A 23,155-nucleotide genomic window follows, 5' to 3' on the forward strand; every position below is an offset into this window, starting at 1 on the left:
ACGTGACCAGGTGATGGCAAGGCCTAGACAAAATCATAATATCTGCCAATGTTATGAATTCATGTTTGGAAATTGATGAATTGTAACACTCTGTAACTTAGTGATTTACATATAGACATAATTTTTTACAGAAACATCATGACCAGCATTTGATGCTGAATTTGCAGTTTACAAATTAAAATCCTCTGAAATGTAAGCAGGAAACATTCTGAGGAAAATCTTGCCTTAACCTTATGGGACTGCAGCACCAATATGGAGGCAGGAGAGAAGAACAAGACATTCTTCCTGGTTTACATATACCTTGTAGCTGAAGAGCAGGATGGCTTAGGGAAAAGTGGGACAATCAACTTTGCTTTTGATCAAAAGGCAAATATGCCTGAAGCAGTGAGTGCTCTCGACTGCCACATACCCAATAGCTGGCTTTCCAGGAGAAGAAAGGGGCTGGAAGTCCCCTAAGATCTTTTACTATAAATAACTGTAAATATATAATCATAACAGAATTAATTGACCCCTCTGGAGCAAGATGTTGTACATGTCACCAGGTGCACCTGACAGACATTCCTCTCAAGCACAGGTTTAAACCTTCAGGAAGGGCTCTGCTCTGTTGCATATCAAGACAAAGGAAGCTCTTCCTACACTATTTACTCCCCACTCAGGATTCCCCAAGTGTCTTGGCAAGCAGCTCTGCAGGAGCCAGCCCAGAGTGACACAACAGCCCCCGTGTGATTTGAGATGGTTTGTACATTGTCACTTTTTATAACAACACTTGTAGCTCCATTTTCTCAAATGCAAGTACATGTGATAATCCTTTCCTGTATAATTTTGCAAATTAAACCTAAATTATTCAGAAGTACAGCTGCTGTTGTCTAATCCTCGCTAGTTCTTTATGCAGCTTTCTCTCTATAAGTCACAATTTTTTTCTTGGAATCTAGCACTGAAATGAGTGCAAGAAACACCTTCTGTCATGCTAAAATCAGAACTCTTCCTCCAAAAGGCAAAAGCTAGTGACATTTTCAGTATCTTTCAGTATTTTATAACAATTACTTTCCAGTTTATTTCAACCAGCTGGAAGACCCCTTCTGCTGTTAAGCATGGTGTGCTATATACAAGTCCAAGAAGGTTGGAGTAAATGTTTTAATTACAATAACGTACCTAAATGGACACACCTATGCAACCAGAAACATCTCCTACATGACTTATAATCAAAATAAATCAGCTATACAGCCATATCGAAAAGGGAAACCTGAGTTGTGTTGAAATCAGACAACTCCATCACAATCAATTGTCACTGAATCACACTCTAAAGGTATACTCTGTTTTCCCTGGCTGGTGCCTGACTGCTTACCAGTAGAAATACATTATTAATAATATCACTAAGCAGTTTGAAAACCTTTATAGAAAAGATTTTCTTAAGCCACTAAGTATTCACATGAGGAAGTTTTTTTGACTTGTGACTGACACAAAAAAAGGTAATTTAACATTCTTATTAAATAATGATTTTTGCATGACTTTATCCTACTCTCTAAACACTCATTTTTCTCAAAACTATCTCCCATCCTATACTGCCTAAATAAAATGTCTGTGAGAAGCAGACTGCTGTTTTCACGTTCAATACATAAAATACAATGAATACATATGCCCAACACTAAATCTTAGTGAACCCTGTTGCAATTTTATTCCATTATTTGTATACATGTAATAAACATAAAGAACCCATTCATTCTTGCTTGTCTTTCCTACTCACAAGCATAATTCTCCATAACTTCAGTATCTTTTGTTTTGGTCATCATGTTTCTCTGTGTGTGAAACCCAGACTATTTTTACCTCAGCAGAATTGATCAGAAGAACAAATTACATTGTCAGAATGTGCAGATTTGGCAGAGAAAATGTATGTGATTCCATTCTGCCCAGCTTCCAGCAGAAGCCAGGCAGGCTTCTGGTGAGCTGCCCAGCATCTGGCCTAAAAGGCTGCTGAGAAACCCGGTCTTCCAGATTCCCCAGTTCTGGGAAGGACATCACTGGACTGCAGCCCTGTGGCTTGGGATGTGAAGGCTTCCAGGGTCTGGAGCTGACAACTGCTACAAAATCATGGAGCCCACATCTGCCAAGGGCAATAGCTCTGAAAGCCACAGATGGACTGACCTAGATACAGTGTCCAGTGCAACACTCCTCCATAGAGACTTGCTGGGCTTGAGAGGGGTTTGCTCCCAGGTAGAAGGAAGCAAACTTTGAAGTATCACTCATCAGCACATTTAACAGAAAGGTACTTACAAGAGGTTTCTATAAACAATCGTTTAACATTTGTTTAAATAACTCCAAACAGTGTGACAGTACCATTCACTGGTGTCTGGTTCATTTGAGGTATCTTATACTGTACATCAAAATTACTAAGGGTGTCAATCAGAACAGTTATTATAAGAAATATTCTGGTTTACTCAGTGATGAAAAATAATATGCTACCAACAAGGGCAGAAACCACCTTTAAAGTAATTATCTCATCTTCATCTTTGAAAATTAAAGATTGACAGTGATATAAACCCTAAACTAGTATTCTGATTTATCTACCTTACATTTTGTGCTCTTATATGATAAAAATACTCAAGCATATTAATGCTGGAAATTTGGAAACCAAAGCTTATGGCTGCTATACAGGGGATACAGAGAAAATATTGTTTGTACAGCCAAGGAATCAGTGAGGAACGGTGCCTCTGTGAAGGATTAATCTTTCATGTGATATGGAAGTGTGGTGAGACAAGCTGAAGGCAGTCAGTCTACCTCTTGTTTAATTCTGTTGGAAACAGCTGCAGGTAAAGCCCTGCTCAGGCAGCAGATCCCCTGCTTTCCTCATAATACAGTTAGGATATTCACTTTTGTCCTGCTCCACTCCCCTCTTCTAGAACAGCTCACGGGGGTGTGGAACAGCCAAAGCTCCACAGAGTCAGCTCAGGCCTTCTCAGCACACCTTGACCCAGGCAAAGGCAAATGACAGAAATAAAACATGAGCAAGCACTACTTTTCACCCCAGTCTCACTTTTCCTCTCCCAGCTCCAGTCTTTCAATCACCATCTCTAGCTTTCTGTGAAATCTGCTCTCTGTTTATTCCTCTGTCTCTCTTTTCATCTCAGTGAAAGAGCAGCCAAAAAGGGAAACAGTGAGGTAAAGTGGGTAACTTCAATATTTTTAATGTGCGTCTTTTATTTCATGGGGTCTTAAATAAATATTTAGAACCAATAGTGTTCCAGACCATTTAAAGTAGACATTTTTCCATAGGCTACAGCAAAATTTAATAGTTGCAATGCAATAAATACTTAACAATGAAAAAAACCCAAAACCAAACAACTAGTGCATCTCATACCTGTGTCATTTCCAAAAATAAGTAAAAAACCAACACTAGTTCATGTCTATTACTAAAGCAAGTACATACTACCAGGAGAGAACAGTGGGCTTAATGCATCTCTTTTTCACACAGCAGTATCTTTTAATACAGTCATGCTTCAAATTTAGGAAGTTCAAAGAATATGAAAGTGTTTATTTCAGGTTGATTTTTTTTAAAGCAAAAGTAATTCTGGTGGACAAGGGTAAACTTCCACATCATATGTAGCAACAGTTATAAAACTCCTAAATGGACACTTCTATAAAAGTGAGAGTATCTAATTTTATTAAACAAAACAAATACTACTGGTAACTGCAACAGCTTTCCCTTTAACTTAGAGGGATATTTCTGAATTGCCTACTCCCTGTAATTCATAGTTCAGATATTTTTTTGGGAGCTGGGGAACGTGTTTCAGAACAATGTTCAGCTGTCAAGGAGAGCTAAGGAAGGACAATCCTGATCTTACAGGCAGTGCTTACCTTGCTCAGCAATGGCTCTAAACTGTCAATAGTTGTCCCACTCAAGTTAATTCCTACTCTGAACCTGAAATATGGGAAAAAAGTCTTTAAGAAGGGGCAGTAAAACAATACAGTCAACATTCCTCATTAACCAAACCAACAAATATGTGACTAAGTGCTCAATCTTGTTGAAATTCAACAATATAGTAAATATTATCAGAGGAAAATATCACAATTCCAAAAGAAAAACAGGAATAGAATTAAGCCACAGTCCACCCTCACTTCATATATGTGCTGATAATGCATAGTTCCTGTTTTATTTGCTTTGCTGTGCTCCAGATCATTACACACAGCTGCTTCCCATGAGCACAAGTACAATACCCAGAAGGGGAATGAACAACCTGAAGCATAAGATTTAAGCCAAAAAACTCAAAGGTTTTCATGCTCTACTTCTTGATAATGAAAAAAAAAAAAATTAACACAGATGTTTTAAAAAATGAAGGCATAAGAGCACATATATAGCAATAAAAATCCCATTAATGGCTTCAGCCAGATTAAAATAACTGTGGACACCTGTGTAGCAGAGCAAATCCAAGAGTGATGGTAATCCTAAAATAGGAAATATGCATATATATATATATATATATATATATATATATATATATATATATATATCTATGTATAGTCATTTCAGTGGATTGAAAATTACACATGAACTCAAGTAGATTACAGGTTGGACTTAAACCCCAATTCAGTTCCTACCGACATCTGTAAGATACTATCACAGTTTCTGTATCCCACTTTAAATATATATAAATATATATATATATATACAGCATAAGGAAACACCTGAATGTGCTCCTCACATCTGATGGCACTGTATGGATTATGTTCATACAAAACATTTGCTATTTAGTCTTTGAAATTAAATGTAAATAAAAAGTCTCTCAACAAAATTGTAAAGAGTAACATTTTTCTTTTCTCACTCCTGTCTTTTACAATCTGAGATCTCATCACACATGGACATCATTCCACTTCCAAATCTATTCTACTGTATTTTTCTATTATTGAATACAAATCTTTATAAAGCCATGATCCAGCCTGGGCACAATGTTTCTCATGAAACATATATTTATTTATTAGTGCCCACTGCTGAGGCACCATTCAGAGTGTTGCATTGCAAATAATCCTTGTCTGCATTGGTGTGTTTGTTTATGAGACAACAAAAATTGAAGGGGAAATCTTCTATGGCTTCAGTAAGCTTTGGAACAGGCACAATGCTATTGTATAATTACTAATTAGATGCATAAAATTCACTGTTAATTATTAAAGACTGTCGTTTCCACTTGCTGTAAATTTTTCTTAATTTCTTTCTCATCAAACATAATTCAGTTTTCTTTTTTTTAATATTACTTTTCTTAAAGTATCTCCAGCTTCTGTAAGGTGGAAAAATCTTGCAATGCTTACTTTGAAGGCATGCAATGTTTGCCAATTTTTTATAGCACTGTTTCTGTGATTCATTTTTATTAAAATTTTAATTTAGGCCAGAGATCACTAAGCAAGGATTTCATCAAGCAGGGATTTCCAGTGTATCTTCCAAGCAGAAGTGCTAAACACAGAGTTCACAGTGTTGTCACAACCATCAGTATTTTGCTTTATTTACAGTTGCTTGAGGAATGAGATGCTTTGATCATGAGTTTTTTCATGCATTCTGTTATTACTCTAATATGGTGTCATTCCGAGGATGATTAGCAGGTGAATGTGAGCATTACTTAAAGAAAGACACCATTTATAGTGATTAAAACCTTGGGGGAAAAAATCAGCAGCTTTTCTTGAGCCCTCTAGTGTTTGAAATTGAGTCTCAAAGGGCTTGTGAAGGATATTGAAAGTGATCTCCTGGAGATTTTTACATATCTCAAATAGTCCTGATAACACTGCTGAATTTCTAATGTACACATAGTGCATTATTATTTGCAAATCAACTCATACTGAGTATTTTTGACAGCTGACATTCCTAAAGAATACAGAGTATAAGTTTAAAAAATAGGGGGGAAAAGTATTTTTAAAGCATTTATTTTCTGTTTACCATCCTTCATCAACATAAATGATACACAGAATTCTGTGCATATATCAAAAGTACCTAGAACTTTCAGGAATCCACTATTTCTGCATCACAGCTAAAGGTTCTGAGCACTATAAACAACTCAATTGATTTGGAAAAACCTTGGTCTATCCTTTCTTTAACAGCTTAACAGTTTGCAGAGGAAATGATCTATACCTGGGAGCAGCTGAAAAAGAAACCAGGCAGCTGACGAGCCAAAAATTATATATAACCTAAAGAGCACTGTTGCCTCCGGATTTCTTTAAGAACCAAACTCTCCCTTTTTTCTTCCTGAGCTTGTATCCTAATTGACAATAACTACGACACCTCCTCAAAACACAGAAACTCATCAACTGCCAGCTCCCTGCTAATAAACTCATCCAGAACAACTTATTAAGACATAACCTTTAAGTGTGTGAGCAAACAATATGCAGTGAAACCTGCAACACAAATATCTATAAAGCGAGATGAAGTATTAGGATTATTGCAGCTTTCTCTGAGCGAAGCCAAGCATATGGTGGTATAATGGAGCATGAATTTACAGCAGCAGAGATGTACGATATAGATTAAAGCTTCATCTGGGAGAACATACTGCGCGGCAGAAAAAAAAAAATAATTTTTTTTGTTTTGTTTTCTGGTTTAACGATGAGCACCGAATACTCTTGTGTAGAACGAGGGCTCCCTCTGCTGCCCATGGGGAAGGACAAACCAAAAACCAAATCCTGCCTTCTGAGCCGCTAAAAACGTGATCCCGAAATAACCCTGATTTTCAATTGGTCTGAACGTGCTTCTCAGAACGGATGCGAGGTTTTCAGGCAGGACAGATGGCAAAGATCCAAAGAAAATTAACTCCATTCGGCTAATTTTGTCTGCATTTGCTGCCAGAGTTGTTAAAGGAACAAGCATATGACACATTTTGTTACTTTTTAAAACTAGACCAGAAATATTTGTGATACATTTTTATTAGCCCTGCTTTAAGGGAATTGTGGCTTATTCATCCTGGTAGAGCAGTTTTTGTGGTTGTCTCTTCGGTTACATCAAATTTTAAAGTACGAGTGGAAAACCTACAGTCTTTAATAAGTGTGACTGACCAACAATAAAAGCTGAAATTTGAGGTGTGAAAAGTTACTTTTTTAACGTGATGGAAGCTATTAAATGAGTATGCCAGTAATTCCTGCATTGCTGTTTTGACGCTATCAGAGTGTCTGTATCCAGCCTGATGAAGGTTACCTTTGTCAACCTTTTGGGGGAGTTTGGGGTTTTTGTTTTTTTGTTTTTTTGTTTTTTTGTTTTTTTGTTTTTTGTCTCTGATTGTCTGATTCCAGAGACAGGGCCGTGGCTGGAGGTCGGGATGTCTTTTGGTCCCACTGCGGACTGTGGGCCAAACTGGGGAGCAGCGGGGCTCAGCACAGGGAAGCACTTTTGGGGAGCCCCAGCCAAGCAGAGCTCGGGGCAGCGCCACTCCCTGCTGCTCCCGTAGGATGATCCACAGAATCGTGTGCCCACGGCTGCTTTTTAGAGGAAATCGGAGCGCCGTGGCAGACACCAAATCCAGGCCACCAGTCCATGGAGATATTTGTAGCAGTCACTGGCACAAAGGGATGCGGTAAAGCCTCGGAGTTCCATCAGCCCGCCGTGCCCTCACAGACAGCGCACTCCGGGCTGGGCCGTGCCCTCACACACAGCGCACTCCGGGCTGGGCCGTGCCCTCACACACAGCGCACTCCGGGCTGGGCCGTGCCCTCACACACAGCGCACTCCGGGCTGTCCCGGCCCGGTGCCCTCACACACAGCGCACTCCGGGCTGTCCCGGCCCGGTGCCCTCACACACAGCGCACTCCGGGCAGGTCCCGGCCCGGTGCCCTCACACACAGCGCACTCCGGGCAGGTCCCGGCCCGGTGCCCTCACACACAGCGCACTCCGGGCTGGGCCGTGCCCTCACACACAGCGCACTCCGGGCTGGCTCCGGCCCGCTCCCGCTCCTCACGCCGGCAGCTCCCAAAACAGGAGCAGCTCAGGAAAGTCAAGGAGTTGCTGGAAAGGGTCCAGCAAAGACCACAAAGATGACGAGGAGTCTGGAGAATCTCTGTGATGAGGAGGGACTGTAAGACGTGGGTCTGGAGAAGAGTGAGAGGGATCTCATAAATCCACACCAGTATCTCCAGAGGATGGTGCCAGACTGTCCAGTGGTGCCCAGCGACAGGGCGAGAAGCAATAGCCGTAATCTAAAGCACACATTCCACATCAATATGAGGAAGAACTTCTATACCCTGCGGGTGGCAGGGCTGCCAGGGAGGTGTGGAGTCCCCCTCTCCAGACAATCCCAAAGCCACCCGGATGCGTCCCTGTGTCCCCTGCCCCACTGACCCTACCCATGTCGGGGTGGTCGTGCATCGGCGGTGGATTGGCCTCGCCTGGCGCGGGCGCGGCGGGGCGGGGGCAGCGCTCGGCGGTGGATTGGCAGCGCCTGGCGCGGGCGGCCTTAGCTATGGCGGACGAGGAGCTGGAGGCGCTGCGGCAGCGGCGACTGGGCGAGATCAGGGCCGAGCACGGGGTGAGGAAACGGGGGAATCAGAGCCGAGCACGGGGTGAGGGAAGGGGGAGTCAGGGCCGAGCAAGGGGTGAGGGAAGGCGGGAATCAGGGCCGGGCAAGGGGTGAGGGAAGGCGGGAATCAGGGCCGGGTGCGGGATGAGGGAAGGGGAGGATCAGGGCCGGGCGCGGGGTGAGGCAGCGCCCGATCGTCCGCCCAAAGCGCTTTCGGCGCCTCTCGGGGGCTGGAACGGAAGAGGACAGGCATGTGCGTGACCGAGACCGGGGGAAAGCGGGAAGAGGCCCGGCCGTGCTCGGAGCTATGGCTGGAAACGGCACCGAGTGCAGCCCGGCCCCTGCCGCCACCTCGCTCCGCTCCTGCCCTGGGAGGTCCGGCATACGAGCGTTCCCGCCCCCAACAATTCATTGTTCCATGGATTACCTTCCTAGCCAGCCATCTCAGTTTTCAGAGCTGAATCACAGAATTGTTAGGGAAGGAACTTCCCGGAAATCATCCAGTCCAAGCTCTCACCAGGGCAGAGTCACCCCGAGCAGGTGACACAGGAACGTGTCCAGGTGGGTTTGGAATGTCTCCAGAGATGGAGACTCCACGCCCTCCCTGGGCAGCTGCTCCAGTGCTCTGCCACCCTTCATGGGAAGAAGTTCTTCCTCGTGTTGAGGTGAAACTTGTGTTTTAGTTTATGGCCATTGCTCCTTGTCCTGTGCTGGGCACCACTGAAAAGAGTTGGATACAATCCATATATGGATTTATATGAAGTGTCAATTTTGTTGTTCCTGTGAAGGATCTTCCCTATTTCCAGACAGCCCCTTTCCTGTCTGTGTGGTTTTACATCCTGCTTTCACACTTTTAAATGTTACCTGTGAAATCTGAGGTGTTGATTCCATATAAATTTTAGGTTTCTTTCCTTTTTTTTGTTACTTTCTTCTGGACAGTCACCAGGAATAGTGACTTGGAAGTTTTCCCCCTTTTGTTTTTCATATGTATTAGTGTTTAATGCAGGAACCAACTCTTGTAGAATCCCCCTCATTAAGTTTTCATTGGTTTCAGGAGTTAGACTTGATGATCCTTGTGGGTTCCTTCCAGCTCAGAATATTCATTCCATGATTCTGTGATTTCAGCTTCCCTGCTGAGAATGTTACATTTCATTTTACTTACCCTTGACTTACTCTAATGGATTTATAATGCTTTTGTCAGTTTTCTGGGCTTTGGGGAAGCCTGTTATCCTAGACCTAAGGGGGAGGCCTCCTCCTGCCCAAAGCCACAGGAATCTGTGGATAGACCAGGAACAGCACTCACACCACTGCTGGCATGACTGCGTTGTGAGGAAAGCAGAGGGTAGCACATTTATTTGCTAGGGCAGCAGATTCCCATTTCCAGGATCTCATCCATGGGCAGGCGGGTTTAGCAGGCAGGTTTATCTTACATTGATGCTGCTGGAATATTTTAACTTTATGTCCTGTGTGGAATGATTCTGGATTGTGATATTTGCTCTGATCACCTTCTTCAGGATCCTTCCGCTGATCCGTCGCAACAGGAAGCAAAACAGAGGTATAAATGAGACTACTGAGTTTTGGTCTTGCATCTAATATTTTTTAACTGTTTATTCTGTTTTTTGTTGTTGCTTTTTTAGTATTTAGAATCTTTGGAATGCTGCTCCACATTTGTTTTGTTGCTGGGAAAACCACCAACAAAGGAATTGAAATGGATCAAAGATCTGATGCAGGTGTGGCTCCCATGCCATGACCATACTGGTTGAACCCTGCTGGGGTGGGAGGGCAGGAATGGATGAGAAAGCAGCAGCAGCTCATTTTAATTTGGGACTTGTCTGAGTTCAGTAACCTCATGAGCTGTAGTGATACAGTTGGGTGCTCTGGGGAAACATCATCCCTCCCACTGTCACCTGCTTCTGGAAGGCAGAATCCTTGGCTCCTCAGGGTTGGTAAGACTTTCTGATCCAAGTCTTGAAGGCTGGCAGAAGTCCTCCCAAATTGGTGATTTTTGTCAGTGGTGAGTTTGGGTTGGGTTTGGTTGTTATTGCAGTGGGAAGAGTCTTTCCCAGGTGATTAGATTTTTCTGGGATATCTATTCCAGTTAAAAATCTGAAGCAAAAAGATTTTTGTCAAAGCTCAGTGTGGGAACAGCGTTCAGGATTTGTGCTAAGGGGAAAGTTATAAACAAGTGTTTGAAGAGCTGACTTTGCACAGTCCAAGTTCATATTAACTAAAGTTTCATAAACTAAAGCTCCGTTTTTGCAATTACTTATATCAAATATTGTAATTGCATCCAGACTTAGTGAAAAGTACTAAACACATAAATGAGCTATGGTTTGGTTTTGGAATTGCATGGACAGTTCCTTGTGCCTGCTTTACCCTGCACTGCTTTGGAGTGAATTCCACATGGATAAATGCAGGATCTAAAGGGTAGCACAGCTTTTGTATCTTAAAATGCAATCATGAGCAGTAAGAAAGTGTAAGTATGAAACTCCACCTTGATTTCTTGGAAGATGTTGCCAGCTGTGTAACTTCAGCGTACATAGAGTGCCCAGGACAGAAAATGCTGTAAAAGAGATCATGTAAATGGAAGGTTTAAAGTGACCTCAAGAAGTCACTTCCATGAATCAAAAGTCTTACTGTTGTTTGCTGTTCTGTGCATGTTATTTTAGGTGTTTGAAATCCCACTTTTGATGTGTGGTTCACTTTTCCTTACAGGGAAGCAGAGATCAGAAATACTATTTTAGCTCAAGTTCTTGATCAAGCAGCTCGTGCAAGATGTGAGTATCCAAGTAACTTTCTAATAAAAAAACCTCATCTGACTTGTCAAAAGTGTGTGTTGTACAGAGGCCAGACTAGAAAAATACTGTTGTTGCTTAGAAGATAAAACTTGCAGCTCTTCAGTTGGCAGTGTCAGTGATTAGAAGGGAGAGGCTAATGGGTATTTGAATTATGTTAATGTTTTGGGTTTTATTTAATTTAATAGAGGGAATTATACTGAGAGTCAAAGTTTTTTAATTAGGAGCAAATATTTTAAAGTAAGAAATATGACTGTCTTGTACCTGGCATAAATGAAAATTCCTTTTTCAGTTTATTTCACAAGCCTGGCTTGAAGATTTTTTTTCTAGGGGCATTTCTCGCTTTTTTGTTACTAGTGAAGGTACTGGAGAATGTTTTAAACCCAAATGAACACAGCCTGTTTTTGTTGCAGTAAGCAATTTAGCACTTGTGAAACCAGACAAAGCAAAAGCAGTAGAAAATTATCTTATACAGATGGCAAGATTTGGACAGCTAGCTGGAAAGGTGAGTATATTTCCTAATTCTTTCTCACATATATTTGTTTTTAAACCCAATTCACTCTTAAAAAAAAAAAGATGTTTATAATAGATGCAAGTTAAATTTACTGTAAATATCTGCTAAAGACTGTTCTATAATTCCATCAAGAACCTTTTGTAAGAAAGGAAATTGTGATTCAGTTGTTTGATACTAAGCATCTCTGAGTGTGTTTATCCACATTTTGACTTTCCTAGGTATCAGAACAAGGTTTGATAGAAATACTTGAAAAAGTGAGTCAGCAAACAGAAAAGAAAACAACAGTGAAGGTGAGTTTTCTTTCCTAGATGCAATGTTGTATAAAGTAGAGCAGCAGAATTGCATGTGTGGGACCAGTTCAGGGTGGAGCTTTGTATTTGCACCTCTTCCCCTGCCCTGGAGGGTGCTGGAGTTCCATCAGAGCAGCCCTGCACATTTGCAGCTCCTGGGGCTAATGTGGTGTGGGTCAGCCTGGCCTGGCTCTGTCCTGTCCCACCTGGGCTGGGTGTTCTACCCAGGCAGTGCCTTCATTGCCACATGCATGGACTGGGAAAGGCTTGTGCCAGCCTGGATTTACCATGACCCTTCAATTTCTGCTTTGTGTATTTCATTTTAGTTCAACAGAAGGAAAGTATTGGATTCTGATGAAGAGGATGATTATTAATACTACTGTAAGGCTGCCAAAAATAGCCTGGAAGAATGCTGTTAGCAGGCAGAATGCAAGATCTGAAAATGTTTACGCTTCTTGACTTTTTTTTTAATATTATAAAAGGCCAACAAATAACTTGTAAAATAAATCTGAGAAGGGGGATTTTGTAACTTAAAGTTTTGTAGTATAAGAGGCCTGAGCAGTGTGGGGTTCCCCATGGCTTCATTAGCATGAATGTTTTGTTCCCCCTTCCTCACTGTAAGCTCTGCTTTCAGCCACTGCACACACTTAACTTGCTGTTACTGGAGATACCAGGCACAGGAGCAAAGTGAGAAACAGGGAACAGCCACTCAGAGTTTAAAGTCTGTCCAGGCTCTGGACATCTTTTTAACAGATTCCCAGAGCCCCTGAAGGATCTCTGTCCAGCTGTCAAGTCCTTACTGGAAATTTAAAAATTAAGGTATCCAAATAGTGTTTAGATCAGGGGATTCCTATCGGGCAGTCTGTGTAAAGAAATGTTACAGCAAACAGCTGAACTGTTCCCTGAGTTCCTGGGCTCTCTCAAACAAAGCAAGTTAACTGTGTCATACACAGCACTGTTCAGACACTTGGTATTGTGTATTCTTACAACTACCTCCACTTTTATCAAATGGCTGGAGTGTTTCTTACCTGGAAAGAAAAACCATTTTCCTAAACTCTGCATGCATAAAGTAAAACTGAACTTGTGCTGTACCTTTATTCAAGAATATGGTTATGGAAATCAGTAGGATAAATACTGTAATGTGCTGATAAACTCTCCCACCACAACCCCTTTATCTGACATAATTTAACAGGATCGTGTACAATTTCAACTGCAGTGTTTTTTGGAACAGAATAAACTTGTTTCAAGTGAGCACTAGTTGGGTGTGTTTTTCATCTTGTCTGAATGTGGTTAAAAATATGAAACAGTTGTTATTTTTGTTTCATTTGGTTTACACTGTGCATTTTGCTCATCTGTTTTTGTAATTAGGATCCATTAGCTTTAGTGATACCCTGAGTGTACCAAATTTCTTCAGACTAATCACCCTTACTGAGTTTGAAGCCAAAGGGTGGTGAACTGATTTTTCTTATCTATATAGTTGGGAAATCTGAAGAATAATTTAGTTACATGCATGCTACAATTAAAACACAAGTAAAATTCTCACTCTGTAGTTTGGAAATCAGATCTATAATAGTCTATATGATATTAAATATCTGGATTATTCTTGTTACAGGTAAGGACCAAGACTTATTCCAGGTCATCTTTACAGTGTCACAAGAAGGAAAAACTTGTTTTACCTCTTCCCTTTTGTGTCTTTTGACTTGTAGGAGCTGAACATCCTTTCTTTTTTATGTCAATGTAGAGCTACAAAAGGAGGTTATGTGAAAATGCTCAGTTTCACTAACAGTTCTATTTTGTACACCTCTGTGCATAAATATAAAACCACACAACCTAATAAAGTTATCTGTAAATGTAGGAGGAAGGAAAGTCCAAGAGTAAACACAAGGTAAAGTTTTCAAATGCCTACAAAACCAAGCAAGGGAATGTGTAATAGATTCAATGCTTGGACAAAAGCACTTAAAGAAAACAGCATTTTCAATAGTTCTTTTACTAGTTTTTTCTTTCCATCATTTGGCACAAATCCAAGGCACATCAGAAAATCAGATGAACTCATAAATTATTAGAAAAATAAACACATTACCCTCAAATCCAAGTGTCATTTGACATTTTACCTCTTAGATTAAAAAGTTATCTGAAAAACCCACCACTCTTATCTTCCAGCTTTGTATTTTGCCAGGTAGTTTACTAATACCACAGTTAAAAGAAAGATAATTATACAAATAGTTCATTAAATAAAATGCAAGCTGGATGTGATGAGCCAAGAATAAAAAAATACTGCACTGCAAAACCTGGCTTGTGCTATTTACACCTTCTCTTCCCATAACCAAACAGTAGAAAATGAACTCTGAATCTATGCAGCCACTTGGTAGTTCCCTGTGAGCTTTCAATTCTTCAGTGATCACCCCTGGGAATGGGACAGGATTTGGCCTATTCCAGCCAGTGCTCACTGATGTGAGAAGGACCTTTCATAATGTGAATTTTACCTTTTTAAGAGCAGGCCAGAGCAGGCTCTGAAGCAGTTTGTCTGTGGATGTTGCCCAGGTTCAGAATCAAGAATACTTGTGCATTTTTACATTACTTGCTTTAGAAAAGGGGAAAAGCAAATTAGTTTTCTGTGCCCTTGCACCTTGTGCTTGCTTCTGCTTTTTTATTGGGCTGTGAACAGCAAGTCCAAAGTTCAGCTTTGTCAAGGGCTCTCCACTTTTCCCCAGTATCCTGGCTCCTCTGTAAGAACTTGATCTTCCAGCTCCAGTACAGGGGAGCATTGCTGAGAGATTAGCAAGGATTATGTCCCTTCACATTAATAATGCAGATATTATGGACTATTGTTTGCCCAGCTACCAGAATATACAGAAATATATACTATAATGGTTTGTAACATTACAATAAAAATAAAGACATTTCCGTTACCTTTGGCAATAAATACCTTGTTATCCAATATATCTTTTTATATATATAAATATATTTAATTCTGAATGTAGTGATAAAAACTGAAAATGCAAAAATTATTCAAAGACTTTTAAAACAAAGTGGGTGGCTGAAAAAAACAGGGTTTCATTTGGTTTACTGTTACATAGAGCTTTTTAAGAAGTGCTGAACAGAATAGGAAAGTAACTTTGCTGTCTTCATCTCGTTAAATCCCTGTTAGTGAGATCAGTAATGATCTGGCTGTGTGGTCACCTCCATCATGAACAGAGGAGTCAGTTCCCAGAACATTCCAGCTGTGCTGCAGAGCCTGTGCCTGCTCTGAACTGGGGTGTCACCGACATCTGGCACACAGTGAAGGGCTATTGAAATTCACACCACCAATTTCCTCAGCTTCAGATCCGTGCTTCCCTGTCAGTGATCTGAAACTGAGCCATCGCAGTCCTGTGCCTGTGGAACCCCTGGCTGTGCAGGGCTGGGTGAGCCACTGTCACTGTCCTCCTCTGCTGGCAGTGGCACATTGACCGTGTGTCTGCGCTGCATTAATTTACTCCTGTGAGGAGCTGACGTGTCCTCATCTTCCACAAACTCACCGCTGCACCCCGTGTCAGCCTCCTGAATTGTGCTCTGGTCCAGCATTCCAACAGATTTTAATTTGCTTTTATCAAAGCTTTTAATGGCCATCTGTGAGGAGAGAGAAATGGCATGTTAACTGCATCATCTACTTTCTTCATTAAGAAGGAAAATTAATATATTGTTTCTTGAACATTATTGTCACATGACTTTCATGACACTGAGAACACAGCCAAGATTTAAAATACCATACTTTGTAACAGAGTAATTATATTTGGGTTACATACAAGAAAACAACAGGCCAACCTGCCCCAGACTACACACACATCAGGAACAGACCTGAAATCGTAACAGACACACACTGCAAAACTTACTTTCACCTGACTATCCCAACATCATCGCAACTCTTCTAAATACCCTTTGTAATGCAAGTCTCAATGCACTTGAAATTAACAGCCATTTCTTTTAAGTGTAAGTAGTACCAGACAGGGTAACCCAGGTACTGCTGATGGCAAAGGCAGTTTTCCCTGCTTCCAGAGGTCACCTGTCAGGGAAGAGACACCCACCCTCCCCACCCTCTTAGTGCCTCTTTTTGGTCCTTCCAACTATTCATATCTTCCATTTCCAGCCTGCTCCTGTTTCTCTTGTACAGTGTGGGTGGCTGTCCTGGATTACTGGCCACTCTGCAAATGTTAAAATAACCAGGAGAGATAAAGAGAATCCAAGCATGCTAATGGACAGATCTTCTAGGACAAGAACTAAAGGAGAAAGTAGCTTTTTTTACTGAAATGATGGCAACAATCTTGAAAATGCCACAGGCAGAGGTTATGCCCATTTAAATCCACTAACAATTCAGAACTGTATGGACTCATTAATTAGTTCAGCCACAGCTGTATGAAGTCACAACCACAGAACAGGGTGGAATGCTCTGTATCAGGGTCACATATTAGTTATCTGACACCTGTGTACTGAAATAACATACTGCCTTCAGTGATCCACAGTTATAAAATCTAAATCCCGAGTTAAGTAGTAGAATATTATAATTTAGAATTAATTAATGAAATTACGGCTTTATGGAATTAATTTAGTGTTCTCATTTCAGTGTTCCAAGGCTGTGTCAGTCTAATGATGGGCAGCTGCTGAACTAACCTGGAAAAAAACATTTTGTTTTGGACAGGTCATTTTTCTCTTGATTTAGAGTTCTGAAATGGCTCAGCAGAAGATGCAATGAGAGTCAAAGCCAGTGTAAGAGAGGCAGAAGGAGCAGAAGCTCTGGGGAAGGCAGCATCCAGCAGTTGGTGTGGGTGTCACTGCACCCAAGCAGAGGTGAATCTGTTACATACAATTGTGTCACAGCTGACAATGCAACATGCATCTGGGTTTGCTGTCACCCTTGCAAACAGTCTCCTCTTACAAGCACACTCTCTTGCCAAAGCAAGCTGCAGCTCCAAGAAGCTGCAGTTTTTCAGTTCTAGGTTTTGCTGAACAGAGAAAATAAGACTGAGATGAAACCTGCAATAAGAGGCTTAAGAGTAAGAATGAAGTGATTAAGAGGTGTCATAGAAGCAGCACTGAAATGTGAACAATGATGAAACAAGCAGTTTGGCAAACAGGTCAGAACTTTTGTGATTCAACGACCACCACTAGTAAACTTTCTCTTTCATGTACCCAGAGTAATAGCAGAGCAAACAACTGTATTTGCTGCAATATAAGAATAATCTGAGCAAGTATTTCCACTTACCTGGTGCAGTAAGTGATAGTCAAAATTAGGGACGCTTTTATCTCTTGTTATTGTTCTCCGTAAGTGTTTTTCTCTGAAGAAGATTTTAAAGAAATCAAAGAAATTAAATGTCTTCCCATAAGCCTTTCATAAAAACCTCTCTCTCAGAAGCTCCACAAGGTGGAACTGTCTCACCAGAGAAAGGCAGCTCCCCAATAACACCTTCCCAGAACTGCAGCCTACTCCTAATTCCCTGTATTTGACTATGGAATATACATTAAGGCTTAAAAAGATAATGAGCAAAACTCAGCTAATGAGTGAAAACCACTGCATTATTTTCAAGCAGTCTGGCTCTGAAATGCTTAACTGATGGCACAGCAAGTATTAGTGCAATCCCAGTTTTAGATAAGTTTTCAATCCCTCCCTCAGCACCCCAGTGAGCTTGTCATGCCCAGAACATCTGCCTGGGGATGTGAATGTGCCAGCCCTGAAGGATTAACATCCACTGTCACTCCACCATGTCATGTGTGACCACCCCTGAGCCACTTTGGGGCTTTATCAGCAGCTGCACTTCTCCTTTGCTTATGGGAAACAACAAACACACTCTGAGCAAGCTTCTCTGCTTACTTGTTAAATCTGTTAATTGATTGGACCAGTTGAAGTTGTCTGTTTATCGGATCATCAGCTTCCTCACAGGGCTTAGGATGCACTGGGGGTTTAAAAGAACAGGCAGCTAAAATTACAACTGAGTCACACTAAGGAATAAAAAAAACCACAGTTCTGATTTTAATTTAACATAAAACTATAACAGTGCTAATTTGAATTAGAGTGGCGATTTATTTTTGGAAATTTTAAACAATTTTAAGTTGCAGAAGTAAACATTCCTCCACAAATTAGTACAACTGGCCAAGCTTCTGAAGAGACTGTCTCTGGACATTGTGGCCCTGATTTCCAGTTTCTACCAACCTGAATTAACACACAGATGCTAAACCACCTCTTCATTAGTATTACTTAGTCATATCTTCTATTGCTCTTTTAGAACTATTCCTAATATTTGAAAGAACTATTCTCAATTATAGGAATCAGCATGCTGTCATTAATTGTGGTTTTCTATTACCCAGACATTGACAGTCTTTGAGGGAAAGAGGGAAGAGTTACCCAGCAGTCATTTCAATCAGTTTTGCTTTGCACTGAAATGTGCAGTTCTTACATGGTTAATTATATCATCTCAAATGTGGTGTGTTTTTTACCTTTAAATGTTTTTGCAGGTAAATTTCACACATATCCCCCAAAGTAGGTGAAAGCCAAGTTTGAAGCAATGTCATGAGTACAATACAAAGTCTGCTGCATTTAGTTACAGTATTTTAGGTGTTTAGGTGTTACCTATCATAAATATATAAAATAATTGACTATTCTATTATTATATGTAAAGAAATTTCATCAAATATTTGATATAGTCACCCATGAATTCCTGAATCTCTTTTTATTCATACCAGTGCAAATATCACAGGTACCTTTTTTCCTTATCTTGACAGTGACGTGCTGCTCAGTCTCCTTCTCTCCCTCTGCTGGTGTGGGGACACAGCTTGGTGCTGCTTCCAGCAACTTCATGATGTTTGAATTCTTGATTTTAAGAGTTTCCATTTTCACCATGATTAAAGAAGAAAAACAACAGTACAATTCAGTGTTTAGTCTGTGCAGAGTGTGTTAATTAATGCTTCCATGAATCAATACAACACATACAAAGCAACTCATTATAAAAACAAACTTGAAATTGTATCATTATGAGTAGGGACAAAATCAGTGTTCCACAAGTTACACTGTATGATGTTGGAGTCCTGACCCCTTATTTTAAGCTGTATTACTTATGGTTAAGCCAGTTTCAGTTTAAATGATAACATACATACTAAAATTGATTCAGTACAGAATTTTGTGGTCATTAAGCTACATCTCAGAGGCCATTTGAACACATTAAGATAGGGGCCATGTTTCAAATCCTTAAAAGAGTGAAATAACTCCATATAATTTAATATTACATATAATGTTACTGCTATTAATAACGGGGAAGGTCAGAGTTATCTATTGCAAGATAAAAGGAATCAAAAAAAGCTCGAAGGGCAGAAGATGATGGGTGGGACAAGGAACACTGCTGCCAGTGCAGCTGATTAGGGCAAGGTGTTCATTTGCCTAAATCCAACATTACTTCTGCTCTCTCTGCCATTACATAGATTTTAATGTTAATTTTATTTAGATCTGTGCTTTCACTCTTTCTAGCCTCATCCCTTTTGTCCAGGATAACTTATTCCTGAGACACGACCAGTTTCACAGGCCACTGGAATCATTTGTGTAGAACAAACATGCATCTCAGTGTTTCCATCCCAGTAAGTGCCGGATGCAGCTCGGTGTGTGCAGCCCTGCAGTGACAGCAGCAGTGCTGCTTTGCCCTCCTGCCCTGCCCAGGCGGGTGCTGCACTCACGGGCTCGGCGCAGTCGGCAGCGGTGCAGCTCCGCTCGTTGCGCAGGTGCCGCAGGGCCCCGTGCTGCAGCAGCAACGCCACCAGCGCCTCGTGCCTGCCCGCCACGGCCTCGTGCAGGGCTGTGTTGCCCTTGGCATTGGAGAGGTTCACGGAGGCTCCGTGCTGCACAGCAAAGGGAAAGCAGAGTTAGAAAGGCAGCACGGACCAGAGGGGTTCACACGCCACAGCAACGAGAGCCCACCTGGTCACGTCAGTGCCCCATCTCACAGCCACAGCTCCGTGGATCAGCTCATTTCGGTTTTGCACACATCTATTACAGATACTTAAGAAACCCCCAACCCTACGTGATAGAATCCCAGGCAAGAAAACCTAACACCTACCACGTACAAGTTCCATAAAAACAGCTACCTGTACAATAGCAAGGTAATATTTAATAATTTTAATAACTAAAATTTGTGAAAGGATGGGATTGAAAAGAGTAAGTTAAAAAAACTGTTATTTCTTTCCCCAAGTATTTTTGACAGAGAAATGCATAACTAAAAATACCGATTGTGAGCACTGGGTAAGCACAGGTATGAATGAGAAATACCAGCAGAACACTGTCTTCAGTGATCTTACCTGCAACAACAAGGCAGTAGTCTCATAATGACCATTCGAGCATGCATAAATCAAGGGAGTATTTCCATAGATATCCTTTTTATTTTGTTTAGCATTGTAATCCATCAGACACTTTACCACCTATTGAAAGAAGTAAAAACTTTACTCCAAGTAAGAGTACTGAGTTACTGAGTATGAGACTAATTTTCATATTTTAACACCCACTTTTAAAAAAGAAAAAATTAAGCAACTACAAGAAAGGCCAGAAAATAAAACTTGAGGTGCATGAAAAACAAATATAACCAGTAACTTAACAAAACATCAAATCCCACCACCACAGCAGCAGCACATTTTCCAAACTCATCACAACACTTGGAAGGAGTTCTTTACACTGTAATTACCCCATGAGCTAATCTACAACTATCCCATGAATTAACCTACAACTGTGAGTTGTATTGGTTTTTCTTGCTTCCCTAGTGCTTTGTCTTCCCATCATTTTCAAATTTCTCTTTTTTCCCCTCCTGCAGTCTTCAGCTCCTTATTTCTAAAATAATAATTTTCCACTTTGCTGCACCTTCCCATTTGCCTGTTTCCCCACTTTTTTCACGTTGTTATTTTCTCATCTCATTTACTCTCCCTCCTGTATTGACACCCTCCCCCCATGGGCTCACACTTCTCCTTTCACTGCTTTTGCTTCCCTGACTTGAAGTGAAGGACAAGTTATCTGCTGCCTCAAAGCTCCACTTGGCTCATGATCTAATTAAACGACTTGCAAATACAGTAACTAATTAATACTGTGGTTATTGAAAGTACCAAAACACAAACATAACCTAGAGAAGAAGGTCCAGAGGAATGCACATGGAAGATTCAGCTGCACAAAGGACGTTTAAAGCGTTTGAAGTACAACAGAAGGTTTTTGCACCACTTGCATTAAACCAGTATTTTAAGTAATTTATAAAGAAAAGGTATCTACTGAAACGATTTCAGCTCACAGTTTCCCTTTCCATCTGGAGATTTTAAAAACCAGAACCGCCAAACTCATTTTCTCTGTTCCTGGCTTAGCTTTGTTGCCAACTTCCCTGTCTGGGAAACCCGAGGAAATTTTCACCGGAGCTTTCCAGGGGTGGCCAGGTTTGTGGGGAAGGCAGGGTTACCTGGGAGTGTCCCTTCTGGCAGGCCAGGTGCAGGGGAGCTGCCAGCTGGGTGTTCTTGGCGCTGGCACTGGCGCCGTGGCGCAGCAGCAGCGACGCCAGCTCGCCGTGGCCGTGCAGAGCAGCCATGTGCAGCGGGGTGAAACCATCCTGGTTTGAAACATTCACCCCCAGCCCATTGGCACAGATCCTGGAAAACTTCTGTTGAGGAAAACACACAACAAAACTGTAAAAATAATCATGCTTTGTTTTAATTAATGAAATAGCCAAATACCTGCTAAGTTTATATAAAACAGGCAGATGGGCATTACAAGAAATTCTGCTAGAGCCTAATTTGAGGCGTTCAGAAAAAGTTAGTAAAGCAGAGCAGCTTGGTAGTATTTTTCAACAGAAAATTACTTTTATTGTTATCTCTGTTCTTCCAATGTGATAGCTTCATGCAGAGCAACTCAAGGCAAAGTATTCATGATATTAAAAAGAGGCTAAAGCAGCACAGGTTGAGACATAAGCAAAACAAAGTTTTTATGTAGCTGTTAGGATGCTCATACTGGATATGTGGCAGTGTTAATGAGTTACTTTCATTTATACAAATATTTATGCTCTTTGAGACAGACAATAAACACTTCTTAATACTACATGAAGCTTGGGGTAATAAGGATACAACTTGAAATTAATTTACTTCATCTGGAAGCAAGAGTGGGCCAGAGAACAGACTCCCCTGGGGAGTCAAGATAAGGAAACCACCTGGAGGACAGTTTACCCCGCTAAACAGAACATCCTCTTTCACTCCTCTTGTGAACTGTGGCTGCCTGACATTTACAGTGGTGCACAACCTTTCATTCTGTGCTTTCATCGTGTGCCTAACACAGGGTTTTGGATTAATTAACAAGTTCCTTCTTCTCATTCAGCAGACAAGTAAATTCCACAGCAGATGCCATTCCCTTTCCTATCAGCAATAAAAAGAGCTTTATGGACTCCAGCTCTGGCATCTTTAGCACATGATCTCTGTCCTGAGGCACAGACACCCCTTACCAGAGAACAAAGCAGGTGTGAATGTGAATTTAAGGACAACAGCACACTCTAAGCCTGCACAAAATAAATGTGTGGTGGCAGTGGGGAATTTAGAAGTTAAGCCATCTCACAGTGCTGTTAACCTCAAAGTAGCCAATAAACTGAAAATTTGTACTTAGGATTATTTTGCAATGACCTATGCAGTCTTGTACACCTTCAGACACCTCCAGGAAAGCAAGTTATGGAATTTCTATTTCCAAAAAGATGGGATTGTTCCTTATTTAAAACAACAACAAAAAAACCAAACCAAAAACACATACACAGAAAAAAAACGAACCAAAAAACAACAAACCAAAAAACCATAAAAAGAGTGTATTGCAAAGCCTCGTTCTATTCTACAGAGCGTGGTAAGTTAGGGGGAAGGAAATCTTTGCAGCTGAAAAGGAAGTCTTTGTAATTATATCTAATCTCTGGAGAGGCTTTAGATATGGCTTGTAGAAAAGATGCCATCCAATTAAAAAAAATACTTTATCAGCATTACATGGATTTGGGATTAGCAGGTGTTCCCTGCTGAACTGATTACTAACAGGTAAGTAGATATGCTGTGCCAGTAGCAGTGTAAAC

General features: G+C 41.0%; 2 protein-coding genes across 7 annotated transcripts in view; one reads left to right on the top strand and one right to left on the bottom strand.

Moving 5' to 3' along the window:
- Positions 1 to 8,384: 8,384 nt before the first annotated feature.
- Positions 8,385 to 13,328, top strand: PDCD5 (programmed cell death 5). 2 transcript variants are annotated; one of them, XM_005526399.2, is made up of 6 exons: positions 8,385 to 8,487; positions 9,993 to 10,033; positions 11,194 to 11,255; positions 11,687 to 11,778; positions 12,006 to 12,077; positions 12,404 to 13,328. In XM_005526399.2, the coding sequence occupies exons 1-6, from the start codon at positions 8,422 to 8,424 to the stop codon at positions 12,449 to 12,451; spliced, it is 381 nt and encodes a 126-aa protein (XP_005526456.1). In that variant the 5' UTR covers positions 8,385 to 8,421; the 3' UTR covers positions 12,452 to 13,328. The 2 variants fall into 2 exon arrangements, with proteins under 2 accessions (XP_005526456.1, XP_087918278.1); XM_088062152.1 differs by lacking the exon at positions 8,385 to 8,487 and adding an exon at positions 8,732 to 9,143.
- Positions 13,329 to 14,048: 720 nt separating this feature from the next.
- Positions 14,049 to 23,155, bottom strand: part of ANKRD27 (ankyrin repeat domain 27) — a 53,869-nt gene continuing 44,762 nt past the window's right edge. For all 5 annotated transcript variants that reach the window (XM_005526400.3, XM_088062151.1, XM_014255506.2 and 2 more), the window contains exons 23-29: positions 21,524 to 21,721; positions 20,391 to 20,510; positions 19,773 to 19,934; positions 18,810 to 18,918; positions 17,923 to 18,004; positions 17,317 to 17,389; positions 14,049 to 15,686 (exon numbers count right to left, since the gene is read on the bottom strand). In XM_005526400.3, the coding sequence (XP_005526457.2) occupies positions 15,417 to 15,686; positions 17,317 to 17,389; positions 17,923 to 18,004; positions 18,810 to 18,918; positions 19,773 to 19,934; positions 20,391 to 20,510; positions 21,524 to 21,721 (1,014 nt within the window). In that variant the 3' untranslated portion in view covers positions 14,049 to 15,416. The remainder of the gene's footprint in view (positions 15,687 to 17,316; positions 17,390 to 17,922; positions 18,005 to 18,809; positions 18,919 to 19,772; positions 19,935 to 20,390; positions 20,511 to 21,523; positions 21,722 to 23,155) is intronic.

The sequence above is a fragment of the Pseudopodoces humilis genome, chromosome 14, assembly GCF_049639895.1.
Source record: "Pseudopodoces humilis isolate 2021_Gansu_Grassland_sample_001 chromosome 14, ASM4963989v1, whole genome shotgun sequence".
Taxonomy (NCBI): domain Eukaryota; kingdom Metazoa; phylum Chordata; class Aves; order Passeriformes; family Paridae; genus Pseudopodoces; species Pseudopodoces humilis.

Excerpts from the sequence above, each read along its gene's own strand:
- PDCD5 (XM_088062152.1), top strand. The coding sequence starts at position 9,051 with ATGTCTCCAGAGATGGAGACTCCACGCCCTCCCTGGGCAGCTGCTCCA. Across the intron at positions 9,144-9,992 it reads AAGTTCTTCCTCGTGTTGAG|GATCCTTCCGCTGATCCGTC; the intron begins GTGAAACTTGTG and ends CACCTTCTTCAG. Across the intron at positions 11,779-12,005 it reads TTGGACAGCTAGCTGGAAAG|GTATCAGAACAAGGTTTGAT; the intron begins GTGAGTATATTT and ends TGACTTTCCTAG.